Source organism: Polypterus senegalus, chromosome 7 (assembly GCF_016835505.1).
Source record: "Polypterus senegalus isolate Bchr_013 chromosome 7, ASM1683550v1, whole genome shotgun sequence".
NCBI classification, from domain to species: domain Eukaryota; kingdom Metazoa; phylum Chordata; class Cladistia; order Polypteriformes; family Polypteridae; genus Polypterus; species Polypterus senegalus.
Genome location: NC_053160.1, coordinates 6336344 through 6361642, shown reverse-complemented (window position 1 = coordinate 6361642; position 25299 = coordinate 6336344). Strand labels below are relative to the sequence as shown.

At 42.6% G+C, this 25299-nt stretch overlaps 1 protein-coding gene across 2 annotated transcripts; it reads right to left on the bottom strand.

Moving 5' to 3' along the window:
- Positions 1 to 219: 219 nt before the first annotated feature.
- hemgn (hemogen) lies at positions 220 to 22058 on the bottom strand. 2 transcript variants are annotated; one of them, XM_039758185.1, is made up of 3 exons: positions 21925 to 22058; positions 9016 to 9650; positions 220 to 720 (listed from the first exon to the last, which is right to left on the bottom strand). In XM_039758185.1, exons 1-3 carry the CDS (start codon positions 22041 to 22043, stop codon positions 602 to 604), a joined length of 873 nt encoding a protein of 290 aa, XP_039614119.1. In that variant the 5' UTR covers positions 22044 to 22058; the 3' UTR covers positions 220 to 601. The 2 variants fall into 2 exon arrangements, with proteins under 2 accessions (XP_039614119.1, XP_039614120.1); XM_039758186.1 differs by having other exon boundaries at positions 21937 to 22058.
- Between the last annotated feature and the right edge of the window lie 3241 nt (positions 22059 to 25299).

The window sequence follows — 25299 nt, the reverse complement described above, 5'->3', positions numbered from 1 at the left end:
TTTGGTGAAAGTGAAATCCACATACGCAAGCAGCAGAGATGCTGGTGGTTGGCCTGGGGGTTGGGAAGTGAAGCGAGCAGGGGGCAAAGCCCCCTAGTATGTATATACATACATACATATATATATATATTTTTTTTTTACCAAACTTAGTTTTCTAATTTCTATATTGTTCTCTAAACACAGAACTTGGGAAATAACACCTCACTTAATTAGCCCAAGAGTTCAATTAAAAACAGAAGCTGGTTGGAACAAAAACCTGCAGCCACAGTGGGACCCCCCAGGACCGAGTTTGGGATGCAGTGTTCTAGGCTGCAACAATGACCATGACCCAGTAATGGAAATATTATTTACAGAAAAGGATGGATGGATGGATGGGTTCATATCACTGCCCCACCAAGCACTGCAAGCTTGCTTTTCTCTGCCCACACCTGTGCCCTAGAATGCCATGGTCTCTACGCACACCGGAAGGTAAAAACAAAATAATATCCAAATTTGCTTTGCACATCCTTTCCACCTTTGTTCACCCCCTTACATATTTTTGTGATCAAGAAAAGGGGCTCAATATGTGGTACCCCAGAAATAAGACCAGGGTAATAATCCATTAAGAGTAGCTTCCTGGCAGATACTCCTCAGCTGGTATAGCTGGCATTCGGCTGGTGTTGAAGGCCTCATCTGGGCATTGGGCAGCAGCAGCAGCAGCAGGCTGGTCTTCGATGACCTCTATAAAGAGAAACGAGAATTATACACGAACTGCTGTAATGCTGCGTTCCTATTACCTCAAAAGTCGGATGATGTCACACCCAAGTTGGCCGCGTGATACAGATGCCTCCAGGAAAACCTTGTTGTGCTTGCTCTTTAGGAATACAGACCCCTACAGAACATCGCATTACGTAATAACATATCCACATTACTGTATGTATGGCTGACGCGCTAATAAATAGTACAGGGTGGTGCAGGGAAACAAAAATTTTGGAACTAGGGGCATCGGCAGTTGTTTGGGATCAATGTGACCTCGTTTAGAAGCCTCTTGCCATTAGTTATAATGGAGCAGTGGAGTGGTGCGCGACAAGCATTTGCTGTGAAAGCCTTTCATTGGACTGATTATAGCGTGACTGCTGCACAGAGGGAATTTCGATGTCATTACCAGTGAGGACGTTATGATCGTGTCCAGTCTGCTCATGCGATTACAACATGGGTGCATAATTTCAAAGAAACAAGTTCAGCCTTAAAAAAGAAGTCCCCAGTTTGCATATGGCCAGACAGTCGATGGCAGCTATTCGACGATCGTTTGGATGGCGCGTCAATTCATTTCCATGACCTCCGAGATCCCCAGATCTAATTGTTGGTGATTTTTTTTTTTTCTGTGGGGACACCTTAAAAGCCAAGTGTACCGCACACGTCCAGCAACCATTGCTGAACTAAACAGGAGGATTGAAGAGGAAATCGCTGGCATTCCTCTTGACATTTTACATCGAGCAATGCAGAATTTCCACAACGGGCTGTCAGAATGTGTACGGAGAAATGAACAACACCTTCATGATGTTTTCTTCAACACATAAAATGAATATTGAGTGAATATTGATTACTATTGTTAATTGCATAACCTGTACAATACATTGAATAATTAAATGTATTTTGTAATGTGTTTATTTGTGCATTGAACATCAATTGAAAACTTCCCGTTTCCTTGTGCCACCCTGTATAACGCTACATCTTTCACTTCTACTGATGTGTGGTGCAGCCGAGTAGGAAGTCCAACTTGTGGGGGCATTTCAGTTGACACTTCCTACTGGGAAGTCAATAATTAATGACTTCCCAGTTCAAATGGAATGCAGCATTAAATCAGTGTGGGTGTGTCCACATCTAAGATCCTCCCCTTTGCTTGTAGCCACACCCCTTGACAGATCCATGAACTCTCAGTTGAGGTGTTTTGGCCCAGAACAGAGTCTACTATAAGACTTCAGGCAGACAGGCTCCAGGCTATCAAATGAAAAAAGTTAAAAGAAAAATGTTATTTTTGAGAGTTGTAATGGACAACATGCAGGGAATGGCTTCCCGACCAGGACTGAACAAGGATCCAAACCTGGCCAGGAGCCCAATATCAATGGAAGGACTGGGGGAGATGAGCACTAATGAATATTTTATCTCCCAATACGCTAGATGGCAGCCTCCCCTGGTTTAGGATTCCCATATGGACGCCCGCAGGGCATGCTGGGGCCTGTAGTCCTATGGTGGCAGCCCTGTTGGCTTCCGTGGGAAGCTGCCAGGGGGAGCTGATGGAATTCACGATCTGTACTTTATGAGGCTCCCAATTGACCCAGGCTATGCCCTAACACCTGAAGTAGCCCCGAGTCCAACATTAAAAAACCCACCTGACCTCATCCATGCAAGTCAGAGTCGGGTGTGGAGGACGTTCAGAGCTTGCCTGGCAGGAGTGGAGGAGAATAAAGGAGAGAGAAGAATTGTGTTGCTTTATGTCACCATTGATGCCTTTGTGCAAGTAAACCTTTTGTTCATACTGGGACTTGTGTCTGTGAGGTTGTGTCTCGCGCTGCAACGCCCCCTGGTCTGTACTGGTAGTGCCCCATCATAATGCAGACTTGAGTAAATGCCTACCATCAAGAAGCAGTAAAAGTTACCAATGCAGTCCTTAGTCGTTCTCTTTCTGCCATATTGTGAAGAACGAGTCAGCATGCACTAAAGAAAATGGTGGCTCATCTCTGCTCAGTAATGATATACAGGTGTATGACAGTGTTGGCTTCTTCAAAAATGTAACGTTTTGCTTTGATAATAAGTGTAGTGTCATCAGTTCATGTCAGAGTTATTGACATGTATAGACAGTACAATGAACATCCTATCTGCACAATGTGGAAGTAAAATTAGATTTAGGGGGGTCACATAGTCCTTATGGCGTAATAAAGTTAGCGTGTATGAAGTGTTTTGGTATGCTTTTCATATAGCATCTATCTTAGAGGTCGCATAAAGGGTTAATAAATGTCAGAAAGTTGTTCAAGCATATCAGGAAAACTCAATAAAGGTCAAGTGAACAACAAGGACTGCGGTGGACTGGCACCCTGCCCAGGGTTTGTTTCCTGCCTTGCGCCCTGTGCTGGCTAGGATTGGCTCCAGCAGCCCCCCGTAACCCTGTAGTTAGGATTTAGTGGGTTGGATAATGGATGGAGGAACAAAAAGGAGCAAGAAGGTTGTGGGTGATGGGTTCAAGAAGTTGGTTGACTATCACGTACCCAGTAAGACTTGACACGCACACCAGAACTGAAGAAGTATTGAAATGTATTGTAATAGTCGTGGCCAAAAAGTTTTGAGAAAGACACAAATATGAATTTTCACAAAGTTTGCTGCCTCAGTTTTTATGATTGGGAATTTGCATCTAGTCCAGAATGTTCTGAAGAGTGAGCAGATGAATTGCAGTTCATTACAAAGTCCCTCTTTGCCATGAAAATGAACTTGTAGCGCTGCCACATCAATAAAAATAATATGTTTTTCTGCTGTTGCTTGGGCGTTCTGGGGAATTGTACTTAACAGACAGAGATTGGCAGCGGCGCCCCAGAGGTGGGACTTCCGGTTTCCTTTTTTTTTTCATTTTCGAAGAGCAATTTGCATAAAGTGCGGCATTTAATGGGAGAGAAGGGAGCCAAGAAGAAGACGGGGGAAAATTGAACGGAGCAGATCAGCAACTGCCTGGGCCATGAGACGAAGTCCAGGAGCTTCTAAAGTCCTGATGGTTAGGTGGAAGTAATTCTTTTTTGATTGGTGAATTGATGGTCCCACTATTTACCATGGACTCGGGTGAGCTTGTCGAAGAACTTACTGTTCTGTATCATGGCGCAGATTGACGGTATTGCTTTTATTGTGAAGATTATTTTGCTGCTAGGAGTCAGCATCTGGTAGGACTCTTCGTTTCACCTGCTGCCCACAGGGGTTGGAACTGCGGAAGGAATACCGAGGACACCCGGAGTGCTTCCGGGTGCTCATGCGGCACTTCCGCCACACCAGGAAGTGCCGCAGGAAGTCCATCAGAAAGCACCTGGAGTACGTCCAGGTGGATATAAAAGGGATCGCCTCCCTCCAGTTGGGAGGAAGAGGACAGAGCTCGGCGGAGTTGAGTGGAGGTGGTGAAGGACCTTTGGACGGACTTGAAAGAGAGTGATTAGTGCAGGGGCACTGTGTGCTGTGAACTTTAATATGAACAAACGTGTGCTTTTTGTAGACATCCCGGTGTCTGTCTGTCTGTCTGTGTCCTGGGCTGGCTTCCACAATAGATATATATTTTGTGTATCGTCCCATATACTGTAAGGGTTATTTTGGGTTGAGGGTCGGGGCATATGGAAGCGATTGTTTGTTTTCCCTGTCTTTTCTGTGATGTAATATCCTAAAGGATTATTAGGAACACCTGTTCAATTTCTCATTAATGCAATTATCTAATCAACCAATCACGTGGCAGTTGCTTCAATGCATTTAGGGGTGTGGTCCTGGTCAAGACAATCTCCTGAACTCCAAACTGAATGTCAGAATGGCAAAGAAAGGTGATTGAAGCAATTTGGAGCGTGGCATGGTTGTTGGTGCCAGACGGGCCGGTCTGAGTATTTCACAATCTGCTCAGTTACTGGGATTTTCACGCACAACCATTTCTAGGGTTTACAAAGAATGGTGTGAAAAGGGAAAAACATCCAGTATGCGGCAGTCCTGTGGGCGAAAATGCCTTGTTGATGCTAGAGGTCAGAGGAAAATGGGCCGACTGATTCAAGCTGATAGAAGAGCAACTTTGACGTTACAACCGAGGTATGCAGCAAAGCATTTGTGAAGCCACAACACGCACAACCTTGAGGCAGGTGGGCTACAACAGCAGAAGACCCCACCGGGTACCACTCATCTCCACTACAAATAGGAAAAAGAGGCTACAATTTGCACGAGCTCACCAAAATTGGGCAGTTGAAGACTGGAAAAATGTCGCCTGGTCTGATGAGTCTCGATTTCTGTTGAGACATTCAAATGGTGGAGTCAGAATTTGGCGTCAACAGAATGAGAACATGGATCCATCATGCCTTGTTACCACTGTGCAGGCTGGTGGTGGTGGTGTAATGGTGTGGGGGATGTTTTCTTGGCACACTTTAGGCCCCTTAGTGCAAATTGGGCATCGTTTAAATGCCACGGGCTACCTGAGCATTGTTTCTGACCATGTCCATCCCTTCATGACCACCATGTACCCATCCTCTGATGGCTACTTCCAGCAGGATAATGCACCATGTCACAAAGCTCGAATCATTTCAAATTGGTTTCTTGAACATGACAATGAGTTCACTGTACTAAAATGCCCCCCACAGTCACCAGATCTCAACCCAATAGAGCATCTTTGGGATGTGGTGGAACGGGAGCTTCGTGCCCTGGATGTGCATCCCACAAATCTCCATCAACTGCAAGATGCTATCCTATCAATATGGGCCAACATTTCTAAAGAATGCTTTCAGCACCTTGTTGAATCAGTGCCACATAGAATTAAGGCAGTTCTGAAGGTGAAAGGGCGTCAAACACCGTATTAGTATGGTGGTCCTAATAATCCTTTAGGTGAGTGTATTCCTCATGTGTTTATGGAGATTGACCATTAGTCATTTTTTCTCAGACTATAAATGCTCCGGCATCAGGGGTGACTGAACATTTTAAAATAAAGTGTGTGGAGGGGGGTGGCTCTACAGGGTGTGATATTGGCCTATCCTTTTTACCATCTGCCGCCAGTTAGGACAGGTTAGTGGTAACGATCGTCTCGTGTCAGCGTGGCAGGATGAATTATTACAAACGTAATCCCAAAAAAGCCACTGCATGTCAGCCCTGCCACAAAAGGACCTGCTGACGTCACTTCAGGGATCCTCTCGTTAACACCGGTGAGAGTGTCGATGAGGACAAGGCTGGAGATCACTCTGTCATGCTGATTGAGTTACAATAGAGAGGTGATGAAGGCTTCAGGGTGTCCAAGAAAGTCCAGCAAGCACTGGGAGCGTCTCCTGAAGATGATTCAGCCGTGGGATTGGGGGGCACTACCAGTACAAAGCTTGTTTAGGAATGGCAGCAGGCAGGTGTGAGTGCATCTGCACGCACAGTGAGGGAGGCGAAGACTTTTGGAAGATGGCCTGGTGGGTGCCAAGAAGGGCAGCAAAGAAGCCAAGAAGAACATCAGGAACAGATTGATGTTCTAGGATTGGACTGCTGAGGACTGCTGGGCTAAATTCATTGTCTCTAATGAATCTCCTTTCCGATTGTTTGGGGCATCCAGAAAAAAAGAAAAGGTGAGCGGTGCTACCATCAGTCATGTGTCATGCCAACAGTAAAGCATCCTGAGACCATTCATGTCAGCCAAAGGAGTGCAGGGCTCACTCACAATTTTGCCTAAGAACACAGCCATAAATAAAGAATGGGACCAAAACATCCTCTAAGAACAAGTTCTCCCAAACATCCAAGAACAGTTTGGTGACCAGCAATGCATGATGGAGCACCGGGCCATAAGGCAAAAGTGAGAACTAAGTGGCTCAGGGAACAGAACATCAAAATTTGGGGTCCATGGCCAGGAAACTCCCCAGACCTTTAATCCCATTGAGAAGGCGGGTGGAGAAACAAAAACCCACCAATTCTGACAAACTCCAAGCATTGATTATGCAAGAATAGGCGGCTGTCATCAGTCAGGATTGGGCCCAGAAGTTGATTGACAGCCTGCCAGGGCGAATTGCAGAGGTCTTGAAAAAGAAAGGACCAACACTGCAAATATTGACTCTGCGCATAAACTTCATGGAATTGTCAATAAAAGCCTTTGGCATTTCTGAACTGCTTGTAATTCTACTTCAGTATACCATAGAAACATCTGACAAAAAGATCTTAAAACACGGAAGCAGCAAACTTTGTGAAAACCAACACTTGGCTCATTCTCAAAACTTTTGGGTATGACTGTAAGGACCAAGAATGTAGTAGATATGTTTTATTTCAACTTCCCATGTCCTTTAGCCAATCAGAGTGAATGCAAGCTAGTGAACCAATTGCAGTAGGTGTTAATTCTGCACTGTTAGGGAAAGTCAGTTATCTATAGATATAGCTCACTGTCTCTACTTTGTGATCATTCTGTCACAGGCTGCTGTAATGGAGTGTATCCCGCTTCATGATGAGAAATAAAATATGAGAAATAAAAGATGCAATGGATAAGCTTCCTCCTGCCTAGTTGCTAGATGCTCTATGTAAGAAAGCTCAGAGCAGACTATACTTTCTGAGAAGTTTGGCATCCTTCAACATCTGCAGTAAGATGCTGCAGATGTTCTACCAGACAGTTGTGGCGAATGCCCTCTTCTACGTGGTGGTGTGCTGGGGTGGCAGCATAAAGATGAAAGACGCCTCACGCCTGGACAAACTTGTTAAGAAGGCAGGCTCTATTGTAGGATTAAAGTTGGACAGTTTAACATCCGTGGCAGAGCGACGGGCGCTGAGCAGACTCCTGTCAATCATGGAGAACCCACTGCATCCACTGAACAGGATCATCTCCAGGCAGAGGAGTAGCTTCAGTGACAGACTTTTGTCACCGTCCTGTTCCACTGAGGAGACCCCACACTATGCGACTCTTCAATTCCACCCGGGGGAGTAAATGCTAACATTAATTTTATTTTAATTCTTTTCATTTTTATTACTATTTAATTTAATATTGTTTCTTTGTATCAGTATACTGCTGCTGGATTATGTGAATTTCCCCTTGGGATTAATAAAGTATCTATCTATCTATCTATCTATCTATCTATCTATCTATCTATCTATCTATCTATCTATCTATCTATCTATCTATCTAGTTCTTCATGTTCATTGTTAATAGATGTATATATTTAAGACTAGCAGACCTGGCGCGCTTCGCTGCACGTTTAACCGGCTAGTTTCGGCAGCGGATCGTGGTTTTTCCAATCTAGACGTCCTGTCTTTTTCAGATTCTTTTAACCGCCTGGTTTCGGCAGCCAGTCGTCCTTTTCAAAATCTTGAAATCCTGTCTTCTTTAGATTCGTTTAATTTAACTGCCTGATTTTGGCAGCAAATCGTTTTCTTTCTAAAGTAGAAGTCGTTTCTTGTTGTGCTGGTTTTGGCAGCCAAACGCTTTTTTTCCCAACCTAGAAGACCTCTCTTGGGATCCGTTTAATGGCCACGTTGATTGCATGTCTTTCAAGGTAGTTTCAATATCCATGTCTTGCACGGAGTTTTCTCCCCTTTTATAGGTGACTGTGTAAGTACCGCGTGTACTAAACAGTAAATTAGTAAAGGAGAAAGGACTAAACACTAAGGAAAAAGAACGGCAAGACCACGTCAGCTGTGGAGCTCAGCTCGTAGCGAAATGAAGCGAATGAAATGACGTAAATGGGAGGGGAGATGATCACGTGACTCCCCTACCCGCCTTAACTCTTCATCCCTCCACAAACACACAAACACAGGATCCCAACTCTCCTTTATATATACAGATAATGGTTTCTACCACAACAGTAAATGTGTACCATCAAGAAACAGTAAAAGTTACTAATGTTGTGCCCAGTCGTTCTCTTTCTACCATATTCTGAAGGCATGCACTGAAGAAATTCGTGGCTTATCTCTATTCAGTAATGATGTACAGGTGTACGATAGCGTTGGCTTCTTCAAAAGGTAATGGTTTCTACCACAACGGTAGGATAACATGGAGTGGGACTCCAATGTTCTTGTTTGGTAGCCTGAATCTTGCTGCGTTGGTAATATAAAATATGACATCACAAATTAATAGGAAGCAGTGGGTGATACAGACAAGTTACCTTTCATGTATGGTTTTGCAGAATTCATGCAAATGTTATGTCATGTTATGATATTTATTGGTCTGTTTTAATGTTTCCAGATTTGGTACACCTGTTGTTGCCAACTTATACCCTGACTAGTAAATGCAAACATAAAAAACATTATAGGACGTTGAGCTTAATGAAATCAGTTATGTATAGTACTTATGTATGTAATGTGTTGTACCTGGATAAATCTGAAGAACACTTTGTTTAGATGGTATAATCTGATCCTCCTCTTCATCAGAGCCAACATCTTCCACTATGATTGCATCATCCATTGTTCCACTGTGCATGGCAGGAGGTTCAATGAAAGATGTTTCTTTGTGACTTGACTCCTCCTGTGAGTGTGGAGGATCTTTGTGAGGCGTTGAAGGCAACGATGCATCATGGGAGGCTGACTGTGGAAAGTCATCCTTGCTTGGAACTGACCAGTGCCCGTAAACATCTATGGATGGTGGCGGTGGTGGTGGTGGTGATGGAGGTGGTGGTGGGATGTACTCTTCCTGGGTAGGTGCTGTAGGAACTGATACTTCCTGCGGTGGTGGCAGAGGAGAGTGTTCTTCTCGAGGAGCTAGTAAGGCAATGAGCTCTTCCATGGCAGCTGGTGCAGAGTTATGCTCTTGTTGGAGATCTGCGGAAGGGGCATTCTTGTCTTGAGAAGCCGATTCTGATGGGTCCTCTGTGGTCACCTGTTGTTTTTCCTCTGTCAGTGGCTCCTCAATGGCGGGAGCAAGTTCAGGGCTTGCTTCTTTTTTCCTTCGTCCTCTGCGACTGGTCGTCTTTGGTTCTTGCTTTTGCCTTTTGCCTCTGCCTTGCTGCCTATATTCAAAACAAAATATTAAATTTAAGATGCTTCATATCGACAAAAACAATATTTTTGGATTGTGTTATGCCAAAATGTCCAGCTGTTTGAACTCACACAAGCAAATGCTCTAAAGATCTGAAAAACAGGCCTACAACAGTCATGACAACATTTGATGAAAAACAAAATGTCAGAAGTGGTAGTTATACTGACTCCGCAGAGACAGTAAATTATAACAATAATTATGAGCAGATTATTCTGAGGTCGGGGACAGGCTGAAGTCAACATACAAAATTAAAACCGATCTTTCACCAAAAACTACACTGCGATCCAGAAATACCAGAATCAAAATTCAAAATACGGATTCATTAACTGGGAGTTATAATACGTAAGGTTCTTTTTAGTAAAGCAATTGGAGATTTATCTGTCAATCTCGGATACTGAAGGATTAATGTGTGTGATTGCCAGAAATAAGCACCTCTTGGAGAATTCTGGCAACGGCTTTCAAGTCGACGAATGAAACAACGTTTCTCAAAATGGCGTTGTGGCCAAAACAGAAAACAGAATTGAACTTTTGATGGAAGCCAGATTCATCTAACTATTCTTCAAATTCGGAATCCTTGCTTTTCAAAACCCCATATTTGATATACCGTATATACTCACGGATAAGTCAGGAGTTGATTTTAATGTATAATTTGTGGTATTTTCTAATGTCGGTCGTATAAGTCAAATGCGGAAAACTCCCGCTATAGGTCCAAGAGATTACGACATGCTAATGCCCACCTGAGAGAGTAACCACGGGGCACACAGCCTTTTTTTTCTATGTATTGTGTCTACACAGTAATACCTGAACCATTCTGAAGTGACATTTGCACTGATTTGTGTTTTTGTGTTTTTGTATCTCACACTCTCATACACCTTTATCGTAACAGCATCCCTTATCTACGACTAGCAGACCTGGCGTGCTTCGCTGCACGTTTAACCGGCTAGTTTCGGCAGCGGATCGTGGTTTTTCCAATCTAGACGTCCTGTCTTTTTCAGATTCTTTTAACCGCCTGGTTTCGGCAGCCAGTCGTCCTTTTCAAAATCTTGAAATCCTGTCTTCTTTAGATTCGTTTAACTGCCTGATTTTGGCAGCGAATCGTTTTCTTTCTAAAGTAGAAGTCGTTTCTTGTTGCGCTGGCTTTGGCAGCCAAGCGCTTTTTTTCCAACCTAGAAGACCTCTCTTGGGATCCGTTTAATGGCCACGTTGATTGCATGTCTTTCAAGGTAGTTTCAATATCCATTTCTTGCACGGAGTTTTCTCCCCTTTTATAAGTGACTGTGTAAGTACCGCGTGTACTAAACAATAAATTAGTAAAGGAGAAAGGACTAAACACTAAGGAAAAAGAACAGCAAGACCACGTCAGCTGCGGAGCTCAGCTCGGAGCGAAATGATTTGAAGTGAATGAAATGACGTGAATGGGAGGGGAGATGATCACGTGACTCCCCTACCCGCCTTAACTCTTCATCCCTCCACAAACACACAAACACAGTCTCTCGGATCTCAACTCTCCTTTATATATACAGATGGAGCATTCGATCAGAATAAATATAAAGCTGGTTTTAAATTGAAAGTCATTGAAGTGGTGAGAGAAATTGGTAACTGCACTGCTGCAACAAAATTTGATGTGCCTAAGAAACTGATGAGAGATTGGAGGAGGCAAGAAGACAGAAAAAAAAAATGTAAGTGTCGAATTTTTGAATGGGCGCATAAGTTGGGTAAGGTTTCAAGACCCAACTTTTATGTGAGTATATACTTTATACATTTATAATAGTGTAGTAATAAAAGCTATGTAAAAATGGTGTCACGCATGGGCACCTTAGGATCATCTTCTGAGTTTAGACAAGGTATGCAATACCTTCACCAGGGCAAGAGAAGGCGCCTACACTAACAATGCTGTGCCTTTTCTAATCCGTAACTCCGAGAAGATGCCCAGTGAGGGCGCATCAACCACACATCCCTTTTAACTAAAACACACATCTTCCCGTCAGGATGACACAAGTTTCGAGGGCTCCCGAAAGATGGTGTCTCAGTCCGAGGAACACATGACGGAGCTTCCCCGACCCAGACCCGCTTGAGAGAAACGATAAATTTGAGAAGCTGGATTGGGCTAAAGAGGCCTCTGTTAGGCGCGCTCATTTTTTGTTCTTTGTTTTGGACTTTGAAAGTAAAGAGGGTGGTCTGGCTGGAATCCTCGACTTTTCATTGGGTCTCCTGTGCCTCATTTGCATCTCACAATGTATACAAATCATGACAGTAGTAGAGACATAATTCTATGTTTTTAAAGCAGAGATACTTTCTGGTGTTTCCACAGTGTATTTCTTTTTTCCTTTTTGTTTTAGTATGTAAAACTTGAGAGTTCGGAGAGACAAGCTCCTGTTCTCTTTGAGAAGTCCACAGCCCCCGTGGTACCTGATGGAGCTGGCGATGTACAAAGGGTTAATAGCTGTGGTGCGTTCAGCAGCAGACTTGGCCCTTATGCTTTTGTTTTCCATTTTGTTTTAATACATAAAACGTGAGACGTCAGACAGACAAGCTTCTCTTCTCTTTGTGTGGTCCCCAGGCCCCGTGGTACCTGATGGAGCTGGCTCTGTATGAAGGGTTAATAGCTGTGGTGCGTTCAGCCGCAGTCTTGGCCCTTTTGTTTCTTTTTGTTTTAGTACGTAAAACTCGAGGTGTCAGTAAAACAAGCTTCTCTTCTGTTTATGAGGTGCAAAGTCCATCCATGTTGCTAATTCCTCATTGCTGCTTTCTACATATTGTACTTCTGGATGAGCATTCATCGGTTGTCTGCTCTCATGCACACACAGCCTGCCCCTTTAACTAATGAGAAAGTCAAACCTGTTTGATTTTCTTGGAACGAGACACAGACTAGTTGGTCTCAGCCACTGGGTGTGTCACATTAGGTGACCACGCAGCCGATGGCCTCCAACTTGCTAGGATTATGCAGATGAAGGCTACGACTGAAAATCGCTGGAAAGGTCGCATATAGGCATTACCCGATGGCTGCCACCGACCCACACGATTCTTTTTCTCTCACTGACTCAGTTGTTGTATTGTGGAGAGAAGCCGCATTTGCATACATCTTGAAGACACAGCTCACGACCTCCTTATGGCTGCCGACTCTGGTTTAATTACCATTCTCGTCCTTCTTGACCTGAGTGCGGCCTTTGATACTATTTGTCATACTGCTCTCCTTAACTCTTTCCGGGCTGATGTCGACTTTTGTCAAAATTCAGGGGTAGAGGACGGTAATCAGCTGTAAACTGCAACAAAACTCGCCCTTGTGTTTTAGTTCGAATGTCTTTAATAGAAGGAAAGTTACATAGCTTTGTCAATTTCACCTCGATTCCCTGCACGTGCATGAGTAGCGAAGAGCAAATGGCATCGACAACCGGCGAAAGACCAAAGCGAATGTGCAAAGCAAAATACTCCATGGACGTTTTACGTAATTTCGTTGACTAGGACCCTGACTTGTCAGACTCTGAGTTTGATACAAGTGATCTGTAGATGGACGAAAGTGAGGTACCGGCATCATCTGATCGGTCCCCAGCTGATTGTGGTGCTGAACACTTTCGTGTAGTTGACGCGCCTACAGCAGCATTCGCCTGGGAGGACCACCACATATTGCGTTACGTTACAATGCGACCGCCATCACCACCCACCTGCGGTGCAAAGACAGGCAGCAGACCCACCGTGCATTCCTGCTGTCCATCGCGGTGCCCCCATGCTGGCACTGTTGCCAGTGATGCTGAACATGCAGCAACAGCAGCCACGGCACATAGCTGCAGAGTTCATAGATTCATTTTGATTGGCATTACCCACACTCCACTAGATTGGTTCAGATCCTACCTCTCAGGCTGCACTCAGTTCATTCAGCTTAAAACTTTCACATCCCAGCCCAACTATCTATCTGTCATATAGTGCCTTTCTTCCCTATCTATCTATCCATTTTCCAACCCGCTGAATCCGAACACAGGGTCACGGGGGTCTGCTGGAGCCAATCCCAGGGCAGGGTGCCAACCCACCGCAGGACACACACAAACACACCAAGCACACACTAGAATCACCAATCCACCTAACCTGCATGTCTTTGGACTGTGGGAGGAAACCCAAGCAGACACGAGGAGAACATGCAAACTCCACGCAGGGAGGACCCGGGAAGCAAACCCAAACGGGTCTCCTAACTGCGAGGCAGCAGCGCTACCACTGCGCCACCGTGCTGCCCATATCTATCTATCTACGTATTATATAGTGCCTGTCTTATTTTTGTCTATCTCTACATACATCCATATACAGTGGTGTGAAAAACTATTTGCCCCCTTCCTGATTTTTTATTCTTTTGCATGTTTGTCACACAAAATGTTTCTGATCATCAAACACATTTAACCATTAGTCAAATATAACACAAGTAAACACAAAATGCAGTTTTTAAATGATGGTTTTTATTATTTAGGGAGAAAAAATCCAAACCTACATGGCCCTGTGTGAAAAAGTAATTGCCCCCTGAACCTAATAACTGGTTGGGCCACCCTTAGCAGCAATACCTGCAATCAAGCGTTTGTGATAACTTGCAATGAGTCTTTTACAGCGCTCTGGAGGAATTTTGGCCCACTCATCTTTGCAGAATTGTTGTAATTCAGCTTTATTTGAGGCTTTTTTCTAGCATGAAGCGCCTTTTTAAGGTCATGCCATAGCATCTCAATTGGATTCAGGTCAGGACTTTGACTCGGCCACTCCAAAGTCTTCATTTTGTTTTTCTTCAGCCATTCAGAGGTGGATTTGCTGGTGTGTTTTGGGTCATTGTCCTGTTGCAGCACCCAAGATCGCTTCAGCTTGAGTTGACGAACAGATGGCCGGACATTCTCCTTCAGGATTTTTTGGTAGACAGTAGAATTCATGGTTCCATCTATCACAGCAAGCCTTCCAGGTCCTGAAGCAGCAAAACAACCCCAGACCATCACACTACCACCACCATATTTTACTGTTGGTATGATGTTCTTTTCTGAAAATGCTGTGTTCCTTTTACGCCAGATGTAACAGGACATTTGCCTTCCACAAAGTTCAACTTTTGTCTCATCAGTCCACAAGGTATTTTCCCAAAAGTCATGGCAATCATTGAGATATTTCTTAGCAAAATTGAGACGAGCCCTAATGTTCTTTTTGCTTAACAGTGGTTTGCGTCTTGGAAATCTGCCATGCAGGCCGTTTTTGCCCAGTCTCTTTCTTATGGTGGAGTCGTGAACACTGACCTTAATTGAGGCAAGTGAGGCCTGCAGTTCTTTAGACGTTGTCCTGGGGTCTTTTGTGACCTCTCAGATGAGTCGTCTCTGCGCTCTTGGGGTAATTTTGGTCGGCCGGCCACTCCTGGGAAGGTTCACCACTGTTCCATGTTTTTGCCATTTGTGGATAATGGCTCTCACTGTGGTTCGCTGGAGTCCCAAAGCTTTAGAAATGGCTTTGTAACCTTTACCAGACTGATAGATCTCAATGACTTCTGTTCTCATTTGTTCCTGAATTTCTTTGGATCTTGGCATGATGTCTAGCTTTTGAGGTGCTTTTGGTCTACTTCTCTGTGTCAGGCAGCTCCTATTGAAGTGATTTCTTGATTGAAACAGGTGTGGCAGTAATCAGGCCTGGGGGTGGCTACGGAAATTGAACTCAGGTGTGATACACCACAGTTAGGTGATTTTTTAACAAGGGGGCAATTACTTTTTCACACAGGGCCATGTAGGTTTGGATTTTTTCTCCCTAAATAATAAAACCATCATTTAAAAACTGCATTTTGTGTTTACTTGTGTTATATTTGACTAATGGTTAAATGTGTTTGATGATCAGAAACATTTTGTGTGACAAACATGCAAAAGAATAAGAAATCAGGAAGGGGGCAAATAGTTTTTCACACCACTGTATAATAAATGATTTCACTTACAGTTTTTGATCTTTTAAGTAAATGTGAATTTCTTCCTTTCCCGAGCTGTAAACCGATTTGGCGATGCCCAGTCGTAGGTGCCCATCCGTTTGTGGGTCATAAAATAATCAAAACAGCTGAGGCATCCTAGCCATTTCCTGGGCTTCTGCTTCTTTACACAGATGTTATTTTGGATGATTACAATTCAGGAAAACAAGATGCGTTGTTGATAACTTCTTCTTCTTTCAGCTGCTTCAGCTGCTCCGTCTATTATATAGTGACTTTCATATCTATCTATCTTTTATATAGTGCCTTTCACATCTATCTACACTATATTGCCAAAAGTTTTGGGACTCCTGCCTTTACACACACATGAACTTAAATGCCATCCTATTCTTAATACATAGACTTTAATATGGAGTCGGCCCACCCTTTACAGCTCTAACAGCTTCCACAAGGTGTAGGAGTGAGTGTGTTTATGGGAATTTGTGACCAGGGGCCTCATGTATAAATGGTGTGTATGCACAAAAATGTTGCGTACTCCCGTTTCAATGCTTAAATCGCGATATTTAAAACCTAAACTTGGCGTAAAGCCACGCACATTTTCACGCCAGCACATTTTTCGGTTTTGCAAACTGGCGGCACCCAGCGTCAAAGTAGTGCTTTTGTTCCACTGTGGTTTCCCTTTCTTTTTTAGATCCACATCCCTGACGCGGTTTTATCATAAACACTGAAATTAACTGCATGTTGTTTATTAGTTTAAGGCATCTGATTGTAATGAGTCTGTAACAATATAATGGCCCACTGAATGGTCAAACTATTCCAAATACCATAGCTGCTTTATAGCATTATTCCTCTCAATGCACCACTCAGACTGTTTATCCCAACTGTATCTGAATGTGCAATCTGATCGGAAAGAGAATTATTGGTATACAGCATCAAGCACACACTGCCTCAGCTATGCTGTCTATTTGAACTGCTCTCATACGACAAATGCTTCAGAGCCTTTCCTGTAAGGACCTCACAGTTTCATCCCAAGAACTCTAAATGCACTCAATCAGCCCATCAAGTGACCCTTATAGAACTGCTTGTAATTATTAGTACAATCACCTCACTGTAAAGTTGCGTTACAGTTATAATATTACACAACCTGCGCCACTTTATAAAGCACGTATTTACATATGATGACAATATCATTTTTAAGATGAAATGCAGCAAAATATGTTAATTACATTAAACACATAAAATGTTAACATCATTTAAATAATCTATATTGTTAATAAATAAACATGTGAGGACACGGTGGCGCAGCGCTAGCAAGGAGCTGGCACCCTGTTCAGAAATTGTTCCTGCCTCGCGCTGTATTCTTGCTGGGCTGGCGCGACCCTGGAAGAGTAGATGGATACAATAATTAAACACGTACCATGCAGATATTTCAATGTTCCGTAAAGGTTTTGAAGCATCTGCGTTCTAAGCTTACAGATGGCTTAACGTCTATTACAGAGCTGATTGTGTGGCGACTGGTTACTTGGAGAATGAAAAGGAAGGGCAGGAATTGGAGGTTAGTATGTTTGAAAGAGACAGTACTGCTGCAATAAATTATTTCACTGGCGCAGCAAGCATCATGCGGGAGGCAGGAAGAATCTCTGGACAGGGCGCCAGCTCGTCACTATCACTGCGTCACCGTGTTCCCATGTTTAATAAAGTGATTTAACTCCTATCACCATGAAAATGATATCATGTATACATCTCAGTATTTGAGTTATTCAGAGAGCTGTAATATCACGAATGTAATGGATTCTGTGTCCTGTCAGAGGAAGAGAAAGTCCTTTTAAGAAGCGCGTAGTGATTCACACACACAGAGCACGTAGAAGAACACAAACAAAACAAAGCATTTAACGTGCTACTATAGTTACGAAGGGATTTGAGATACTAGTAAATTAAAGATTTTAAGATGAAGTTTATGATGTTCTACTTTAATGACAAAATAAACTACATGATTAAAGTGGAAATTTCGAGATTAAAGTTGACATTTGGACATTTTTCCCCACATTTTTTTTTTCTCTGGACCCTAATAAGCTTCCATATGACACTCAGATAGTGGGCTACAACTCGCCTTTTCACAGTGACTCTGATATCTGACAACTTCGTTTTTATTTCGGGCACTGTGTGACTTTGTGAATGTGAGCTTTCGAATTTCTTCGACATGCTATGTCACTCGATCAACTTCCTTTTGTTGTTTATACCACCAACAAATAGTAAGTTTTTCCTCGCCTCCACTTGATATTCGCTGACATTCTTCTATTTTCCCCCTCGTGCTTTTGCCATTGTCTTTTCACAGAACGCTGAGCTTAAGGGCTATTTATATTGATTTGCATATTCAAAGAGGCGTAAATCTGGGAGGAGCTGGGGAGTAGCAGCAGGCGCGTGCACGTGCGTTACTTTTCACCCTGACCAGGATTTATGTAGCGGAAGAATGTGGAAGTTGGCATACGCACAGATTTATGCATCTGGATTTTTTTGCGCATTCGCGCATTTCTGCTTTTGTCCGTACGCAATGTTTTAGTGTGAATTCTACGCACAGTGTTATACATGAGGCACCTGGAGAGCATTTGTGAGGTCAGGCACTGATGTTGGACGTGAAGGCCTGGCTCACTCAGCATCTCCTCTGTAATTCATCCCAAAGGTGTTCTGTCAGGTTGAGGTCACAGCTCTGTGGAGGCCACTCAAGTTCCTCCACACCAAACTCGTTCCACCATTTCTTTACAGACCTCGCTTTGTGCACTGGTGTGTGTGCCCAGTCATGTTGCCATCCCCAAACTGTTCCCACAAAGGTGGGAGCATGAGATTGCCTAAAATGGCTTTGTATGCTGAAGCATTAAGAGTTCCTTTCACTGGAACTAAGGGGCCGAGCCCAACCAACCCCACACCATAATCCCCCCTCCACCAAACTTTCCATTTGGCGCAATGCAGTCAGGCGAGTCCCGTTCTTCTGGCCAGACTCGTCCATCGGATGAGGACACGTCTGCACTGCTCTCGAGAGTCCAGTGGTGGGTGGTGGGCTTTACACCACTGCATTCAACGCTTTGCATTGCACTTGATGACGTCAGGCTTGGCTGCAGCTGCACGGCCTTGGAGACCCATTCATTCCATGAAGCTCTCTCTCTACGCTGTCCTGTTCTTGAGCTTTTGGGGGTCTGTGGCTATCGACTCTCCAGAAAGTTGCCAACTTCTGCCCACCTCAACATGCGCTGTTCCCGCTCTGTGATTTGACATGGATTAATTGCTTCCACTTTGTTATAACACCGCTGATAGCTGACCGTGGAATATTTAGTAGTGAGGACATTTCACGAATGGACTTCTTGCACAGGTGGCATCCTATGATGGCACCAGGCTTGAACTCACTGAGCTCCAGTGAGCGACCCATTCTTTCATAAATGTTTGTAGAAGCCATCGTCATGCAGAGGGGCTCGAGTTTATACACCTGTGGCCATGGAAGTGATTGGAACACCAGAACTCAAAAATTTGGAGGGGGGTCCCAATACTTTGGGCAATATAGTCTATCTATCTATCTATCTATCTATCTATCTATCTATCTATCTATCTATCTATCTATCTATCTATCTATCTATCTATCTATCTATCTATTATATAGTGCCTTTCATATCTATCTATCTATCTATCTATCTATCTATCTATCTATCTATCTATCTATCTATCTATCAGTGATGATAGATTACTGTGTATTGTGGACACATGATGGCAGCAAAATGTGATGTATGATAGTCAATATTGATTATCAATAATTAAAACCTTCCTTCATTGTTAAATATTGATTACTATATAGAGGATACTTTAACTACTTTGAGATTTAGATAAACAATTGCAACACATTGTGATTTATTAATAGAAATTTAGAACAATTGTGCAGCATTGATTATCAACAATTAAAATTTAGGATTACCAACCGCTATGGATTACGGTGTACTCCAGACTCGGTGCACTTTCAGAATTAGCCACATGATGGCAGCACATTAAAACAATATTGACTGCATAACTAAAATCTTTTACCAAAGGCCGTTATCAATCATAAATTACCTTGTACTGTATGTCACATACAGTCTGAGATTTTAACACATGATGGCAGCAGATTGATTTTTGATAATCAATTCTGATTATTAACAACTGAATTATTGACCATTATTAATCATACATCACCATATGTCAGAGATTGAAATGACTGTGAAATTTACACAAATGATTGCAACTCATTTGTGATATGTTAATAAATGCAAAATATAATCAATGTTGATTATCAACAATTCAAAATTTAGGATTACTGACCAAAAAAATAAAGATTGATCTATCTGTCTATCTCTCTGTCTATGTATAATATAGTGCATTTTATAACTACAGTATATACTGATTATATACAGTGGTGTGAAAAACTATTTGCCCCCTTCCTGATTTCTTATTCTTTTGCATGTTTGTCACACAAAATGTTTCTGATCATCAAACGCATTTAACCATTAGTCAAATATAACACAAGTAAACACAAAATGCAGCTTTTAAATGATGGTTTTTATTATTTAGGGAGAAAAGAAAATCCAAAACTACATGGCCCTGTGTGAAAAAGTAATTGCCCCCTGAACCTAATAACTGGTTGGGCCACCCTTAGCAGCAATAACTGCAATCAAGCGTTTGTGATAACTTGCAATGAGTCTTTTACAGCGCTCTGGAGGAATTTTGGCCCACTCATCTTTGCAGAATTGTTGTAATTCAGCTTTATTTGAGGGTTTTCTAGCATGAACCGCCTTTTTAAGGTCATGCCATAGCATCTCAATTGGATTCAGGTCAGGACTTTGACTCGGCCACTCCAAAGTCTTCATTTTGTTTTTCTTCAGCCATTCAGAGGTGGATTTGCTGGTGTGTTTTGGGTCATTGTCCTGTTGCAGCACCCAAGATCGCTTCAGCTTGAGTTGACGAACAGATGGCCGGACATTCTCCTTCAGGATTTTTTGGTAGACAGTAGAATTCATGGTTCCATCTATCACAGCAAACCTTCCAGGTCCTGAAGCAGCAAAACAACCCCAGACCATCACACTACCACCACCATATTTTACTGTTGGTATGATGTTCTTTTCTGAAATGCTGTGTTCCTTTTACGCCAGATGTAACGGGACATTTGCCTTCCAAAGAGTTCAACTTTTGTCTCATCAGTCCACAAGGTATTTTCCCAAAAGTCTTGGCAATCATTGAGATGTTTCTTAGCAAAATTGAGACGAGCCCTAATGTTGTTTTTGCTTAACAGTGGTTTGCGTCTTGGAAATCTACCATGCAGGCCGTTTTGCCCAGTCTCTTTCTTATGGTGGAGTCGTGAACACCGACCTTAATTGAGGCAAGTGAGGCCTGCAGTTCTTTAGACGTTGTCCTGGGGTCTTTTGTGACCTCTCGGATGAGTCGTCTCTGCGCTCTTGGGGTAATTTTGGTCGGCCGGCCACTCCTGGGAAGGTTCACCACTGTTCCATGTTTTTGCCATTTGTGGATAATGGCTCTCACTGTGGTTCGCTGGAGTCCCAAAGCTTTAGAAATGGCTTTATAACCTTTACCAGACTGATAGATCTCAGTGACTTCTGTTCTCATTTGTTCCTGAATTTCTTTGGATCTTGGCATGATGTCTAGCTTTGAGGTGCTTTTGGTCTACTTCTCTGTGTCAGGCAGCTCCTATTTAAGTGATTTCTTGATTGAAACAGGTGTGGCAGTAATCAGGCCTGGGGGTGGCTACGGAAATTGAACTCAGGTGTGATACACCACAGTTAGGTGATTTTTGAACAAGGGGGCAATTACTTTTCACACAGGGCCATGTAGGTTTCTCCCTAAATAATAAAAACCATCATTTAAAAACTGCATTTTGTGTTTACTTGTGTTATATTTGACTAATGGTTAAATGTGTTTGATGATCAGAAACATTTTGTGAGACAAACATGCAAAAGAATAAGAAACCAGGAAGGGGGCAAATAGTTTTTCACACCACTGTAGTTCCTTTATATCTGTCTATTATATAGTGCCTTTCCTATCTATCTATCTATCTATCTATCTATCTATCTATCTATCTATCTATCTATCTATCTATCTATCTATCTATCTATCATATAGTGCCTTTTACTATGTCTATTAATCATATAGTGCCTTTAACTCTATTTATCTGTCTCTCTGGCTGTCCCTGTCTATCTAATTAAGAGACAGAGTCCACAATAACATGCCTTGATTTATATCCGTCATTTTTTACAATACAATGTAACGCCCCTCCCAGACCCCACAGCATATAATAATTTACCAATGAACCCACTGGTGAGTAGCTTTCTCCTCGGCTTCGGCCTTCTTTCTCTTCAGCAGCTCTCGATCTCTCAGTCGCCGTGTTATTCCACCTGCAGGAATATCATTCAACATTGCCATGAGCTCAAGACGTACACAGCCAATGCATGTTATTATTATTTGACTTTCACTCTTACCATTCAAGTGACGAGGCTCATTGGCTTTATTATTGAAGGGAGTTTTACAAAAATACAGAATTAACTTTCGTATTGCTTTAAATTGAAAGAGAAGTACACCCTAATATGTAGAAAGACCCTACTACACAACATGACTTTTACAGTAATTTGCAGTTTCAGATGTCATTTACAAAATCTCAGCAAGCCGGGGCAGTTGTGGTGCCAGTCGTGTAATTTGATATCACCAGCAACCTGCCATGCTACAGCCAGGGTGTTAAGCCTCTCAAGAAATCCCAAGCAAAATGCCCACTAGAGAGGTAAAGGCTAGTAACACAGAGTACCAGGTAGAATCTTTGTAAATTGAAAGATTTTTTCTTAACAAAAATGCTCTGCTATAACATGAATTTTTTTAGAATACAAAAAGGTAAAAAGAGGAATTGGCTGAAAAGGTAAATGGATAACCAAGACAAATAAAGTCTCAGTACGAAACCCAAGGCAAGAAACAGGGCAAGTTAAAAATGCAGAGAATCACAAAAACACAAGAAAATAATCACAAACATCAAGAACTCACCACCCCACCAGTGCATTCAGATTTACAGCCAGGAATGGCGGGAAACCCTGACCTTTATAGGGCTGAGGGCAGCCCCTGGTGGTGATGGGCAGATGTGCCACCTGGAGAACCACCCACAAAACACGTGGAACAATATTAATATAAACAAGATTTAAAAAATTTAAATTGAACAAGGCAGACAATAAATAAGAATTTGAACCCCAGCTAATGGAGGAACCCTGGCTGAAACATGACACAGATTGTGTTCCCTGCCTTATTTTTTGCCCAGAGGGGACTGGGCGGTCTCATGGCCTGGAATCCCTGCAGATTTGTTTTATTTTTTTTTTTTTCTGTCCACCCTGGCCATTGGACCTTACTCTTAATTTATGTTAATTAATGTTGGCTTATTTTATTTTCTTACTGTGTCTTTTATTTTTCTATTCTTTATTATGTAAAGCACTTTGAGCTGAAAATGTGCTATATAAATAAATGTTGTTGTTATTTTTATTTTCATTTTCTGTATCTGCTTTTTTTATATTAAAATATTACTTATCATGTGTGCTTTTTAAATACTCATTTTTGTTACTGTTGTTCTGATTATTGGCTAGGTTACCTCTGTCTAATGTATTCTCTGATGGCTTTGTGGGTGGAACTCTAAGAGGCGGGGCCACCTCAAGGCATCATCTGAAGCTCCGCCCTCTTGCCTGTATAAGCCCAGTTGCCCGTGCAATACTTCAGTGTGCTGTTACTGTTCCATTTCTGTAAGTATTGGATTTTCTTTTTAATTATGCTTTTGTTTTTTATTCACAATTTTGATTTTGGACCATCCATCCATCATCCAACTCGCTATATCCTAGCTACAGGGTCACGGGGGTCTGCTGGAGCCAATCCCAGCCAACACAGGGCGCGAGGCAGGAAACAAACCCCAGGTAGGGCGCCAGCCCACCGCAGGGCACACAACCACACACCAAGCACACACTAGTGACAATTTAGAATCGCCAATGCACCTGACCTGCAGGTCTTTGAGGGGAAACCAGAGCACCTGGAGGAAACCCACACAGACACAGGGAGAACATGCAAACTCCACGCAGGGAGGACCCGGGAAGTGAACCCAGGACTCCTTACTGCGAGGTAGCAGTGCTACCCAGTGTGCCACCGTGCCGCCGGATTTTGGACCGCCTTTGTTAATTATGGGTTCTCTTTTGGCACACCCATTGTTCTGTTTTCTTTTTGCAAATAAATCCTCAGTTGTTAAGAAGCTCGGTCCATTTATTTTGGAACCAGTGCTCTTTAATGGTTTCCTCTGCTTCCTTTTACTCTTTTTGTGAAGATACAGTGGATTCAGAAATCGTTCAGACTCCTTCACTTTCTTTACTGAGAATGGGGACACGGTTTTAAGTAAAATGCAAGTATAGATTTTACAAACGAGTGATCACGTAATGAGTACACATAATGACACAGCATTGCTTAAACTCCCAGTGATACCAGGAACGTGCGGTCAGAGGAGGTCATCATGAAAAGTAAAAAAACTAATAATGATAACACAAAATAAATGTGTCCACTGGTCTGCGCTATAAATTTGTTTTCTGTATGATTCCAATAATTTTGATAATTTTTATAATCGTTGTATTGCCGCATTTCCTGTTCAAATACGGGGGAGAAATACGAGGTGAGGCAGCAATGAGCCTCAGCTCACCTCGGACTGCGCTCTCCCTCACCTCACACACTGATGGGGTTGATGCCCGTTGCTGTCTCTCTGTATGTCGCCAATTTAAGGTTTGCAGACACGTTTCTTACACACCCTGACTTTCCACAGTCTGACTAATATCTTTAATGAATGTGTGTGACATATTTAGTCTTGCTGATCGGACGCAAAACCGCAGCGAAAAGGAACAAGACGAGTGAGGCAGACAGTACCGTGGCACCCTGCAGGGGGCGCATGTGAGCCCAACAGGTGCTCGTTGCTGCTGTTCTTCTCCACAGAGGCGCCAATAATTTAGCGATATCAGAAAGTCAAGTGCACTGCGGCGGTCTGTTTATTTTTATTTTTTGTTCCGACTGACTGCCAAAATGGAAGATTAAAGACTTTGAAAACTAAAGGAAAATAAGGAGGACTTTTACGAGAAATCGACGGAGATTTTCATGGAGAAGGACAGGCGCATGGACTTCATTTGCAAATTAAGGTGAGATCAAATTTTTTTATAAAAAAATGGGATCAAACTAACATCCAATATTTAACAACTAAATTTTGACCTTGAATAAAATATTCTTTTGTTTTTCTTGTTATGTTTTTGTTGAACAGTCTGTATTAAAATTGATTAAAGCGTCAGAATTAAAAGCTTTTAAAAACAACTAAATATTTCAGTTAAGGTCAAAATTAAAATCCGTTATTTTTATACACCACTCTATACTTTCATTTGTATTGAATGAGTATGAATTGTGGAATTGCAACGGAAAATTTAGAACACATGGAAGGTGAGGAGCAAATGCGCTCTCGTCCGCTGCTATAAATGTAACGTTTGTTTCTTCGCCAAATATGCGCCTTACCTGTGTGTGTGTCAAGAATGCTGATGAGATATGAAACATAACCAGTAGCCAGTGTGCAGGCTGCCAGTTGAATAATCAATAAGCGACTCTTTGGGGTTCATATATTTGTAGATCGGACTCTGAA

What these genes read in the sequence shown, in the direction of transcription:
- hemgn (XM_039758185.1), bottom strand. Translation starts at nt 22,043, where the DNA reads ATGGCAATGTTGAATGATATTCCTGCAGGTGGAATAACACGGCGACTG. An exon ending in ACTCACCAGTGGGTTCATTG is followed by an intron (nt 9,651 to 21,924) that starts GTAAATTATTAT and finishes TTTTGAATATAG; the next exon opens with GCAGCAAGGCAGAGGCAAAA. An exon ending in TGTTCTTCAGATTTATCCAG is followed by an intron (nt 721 to 9,015) that starts GTACAACACATT and finishes TTCTCTTTATAG; the next exon opens with AGGTCATCGAAGACCAGCCT.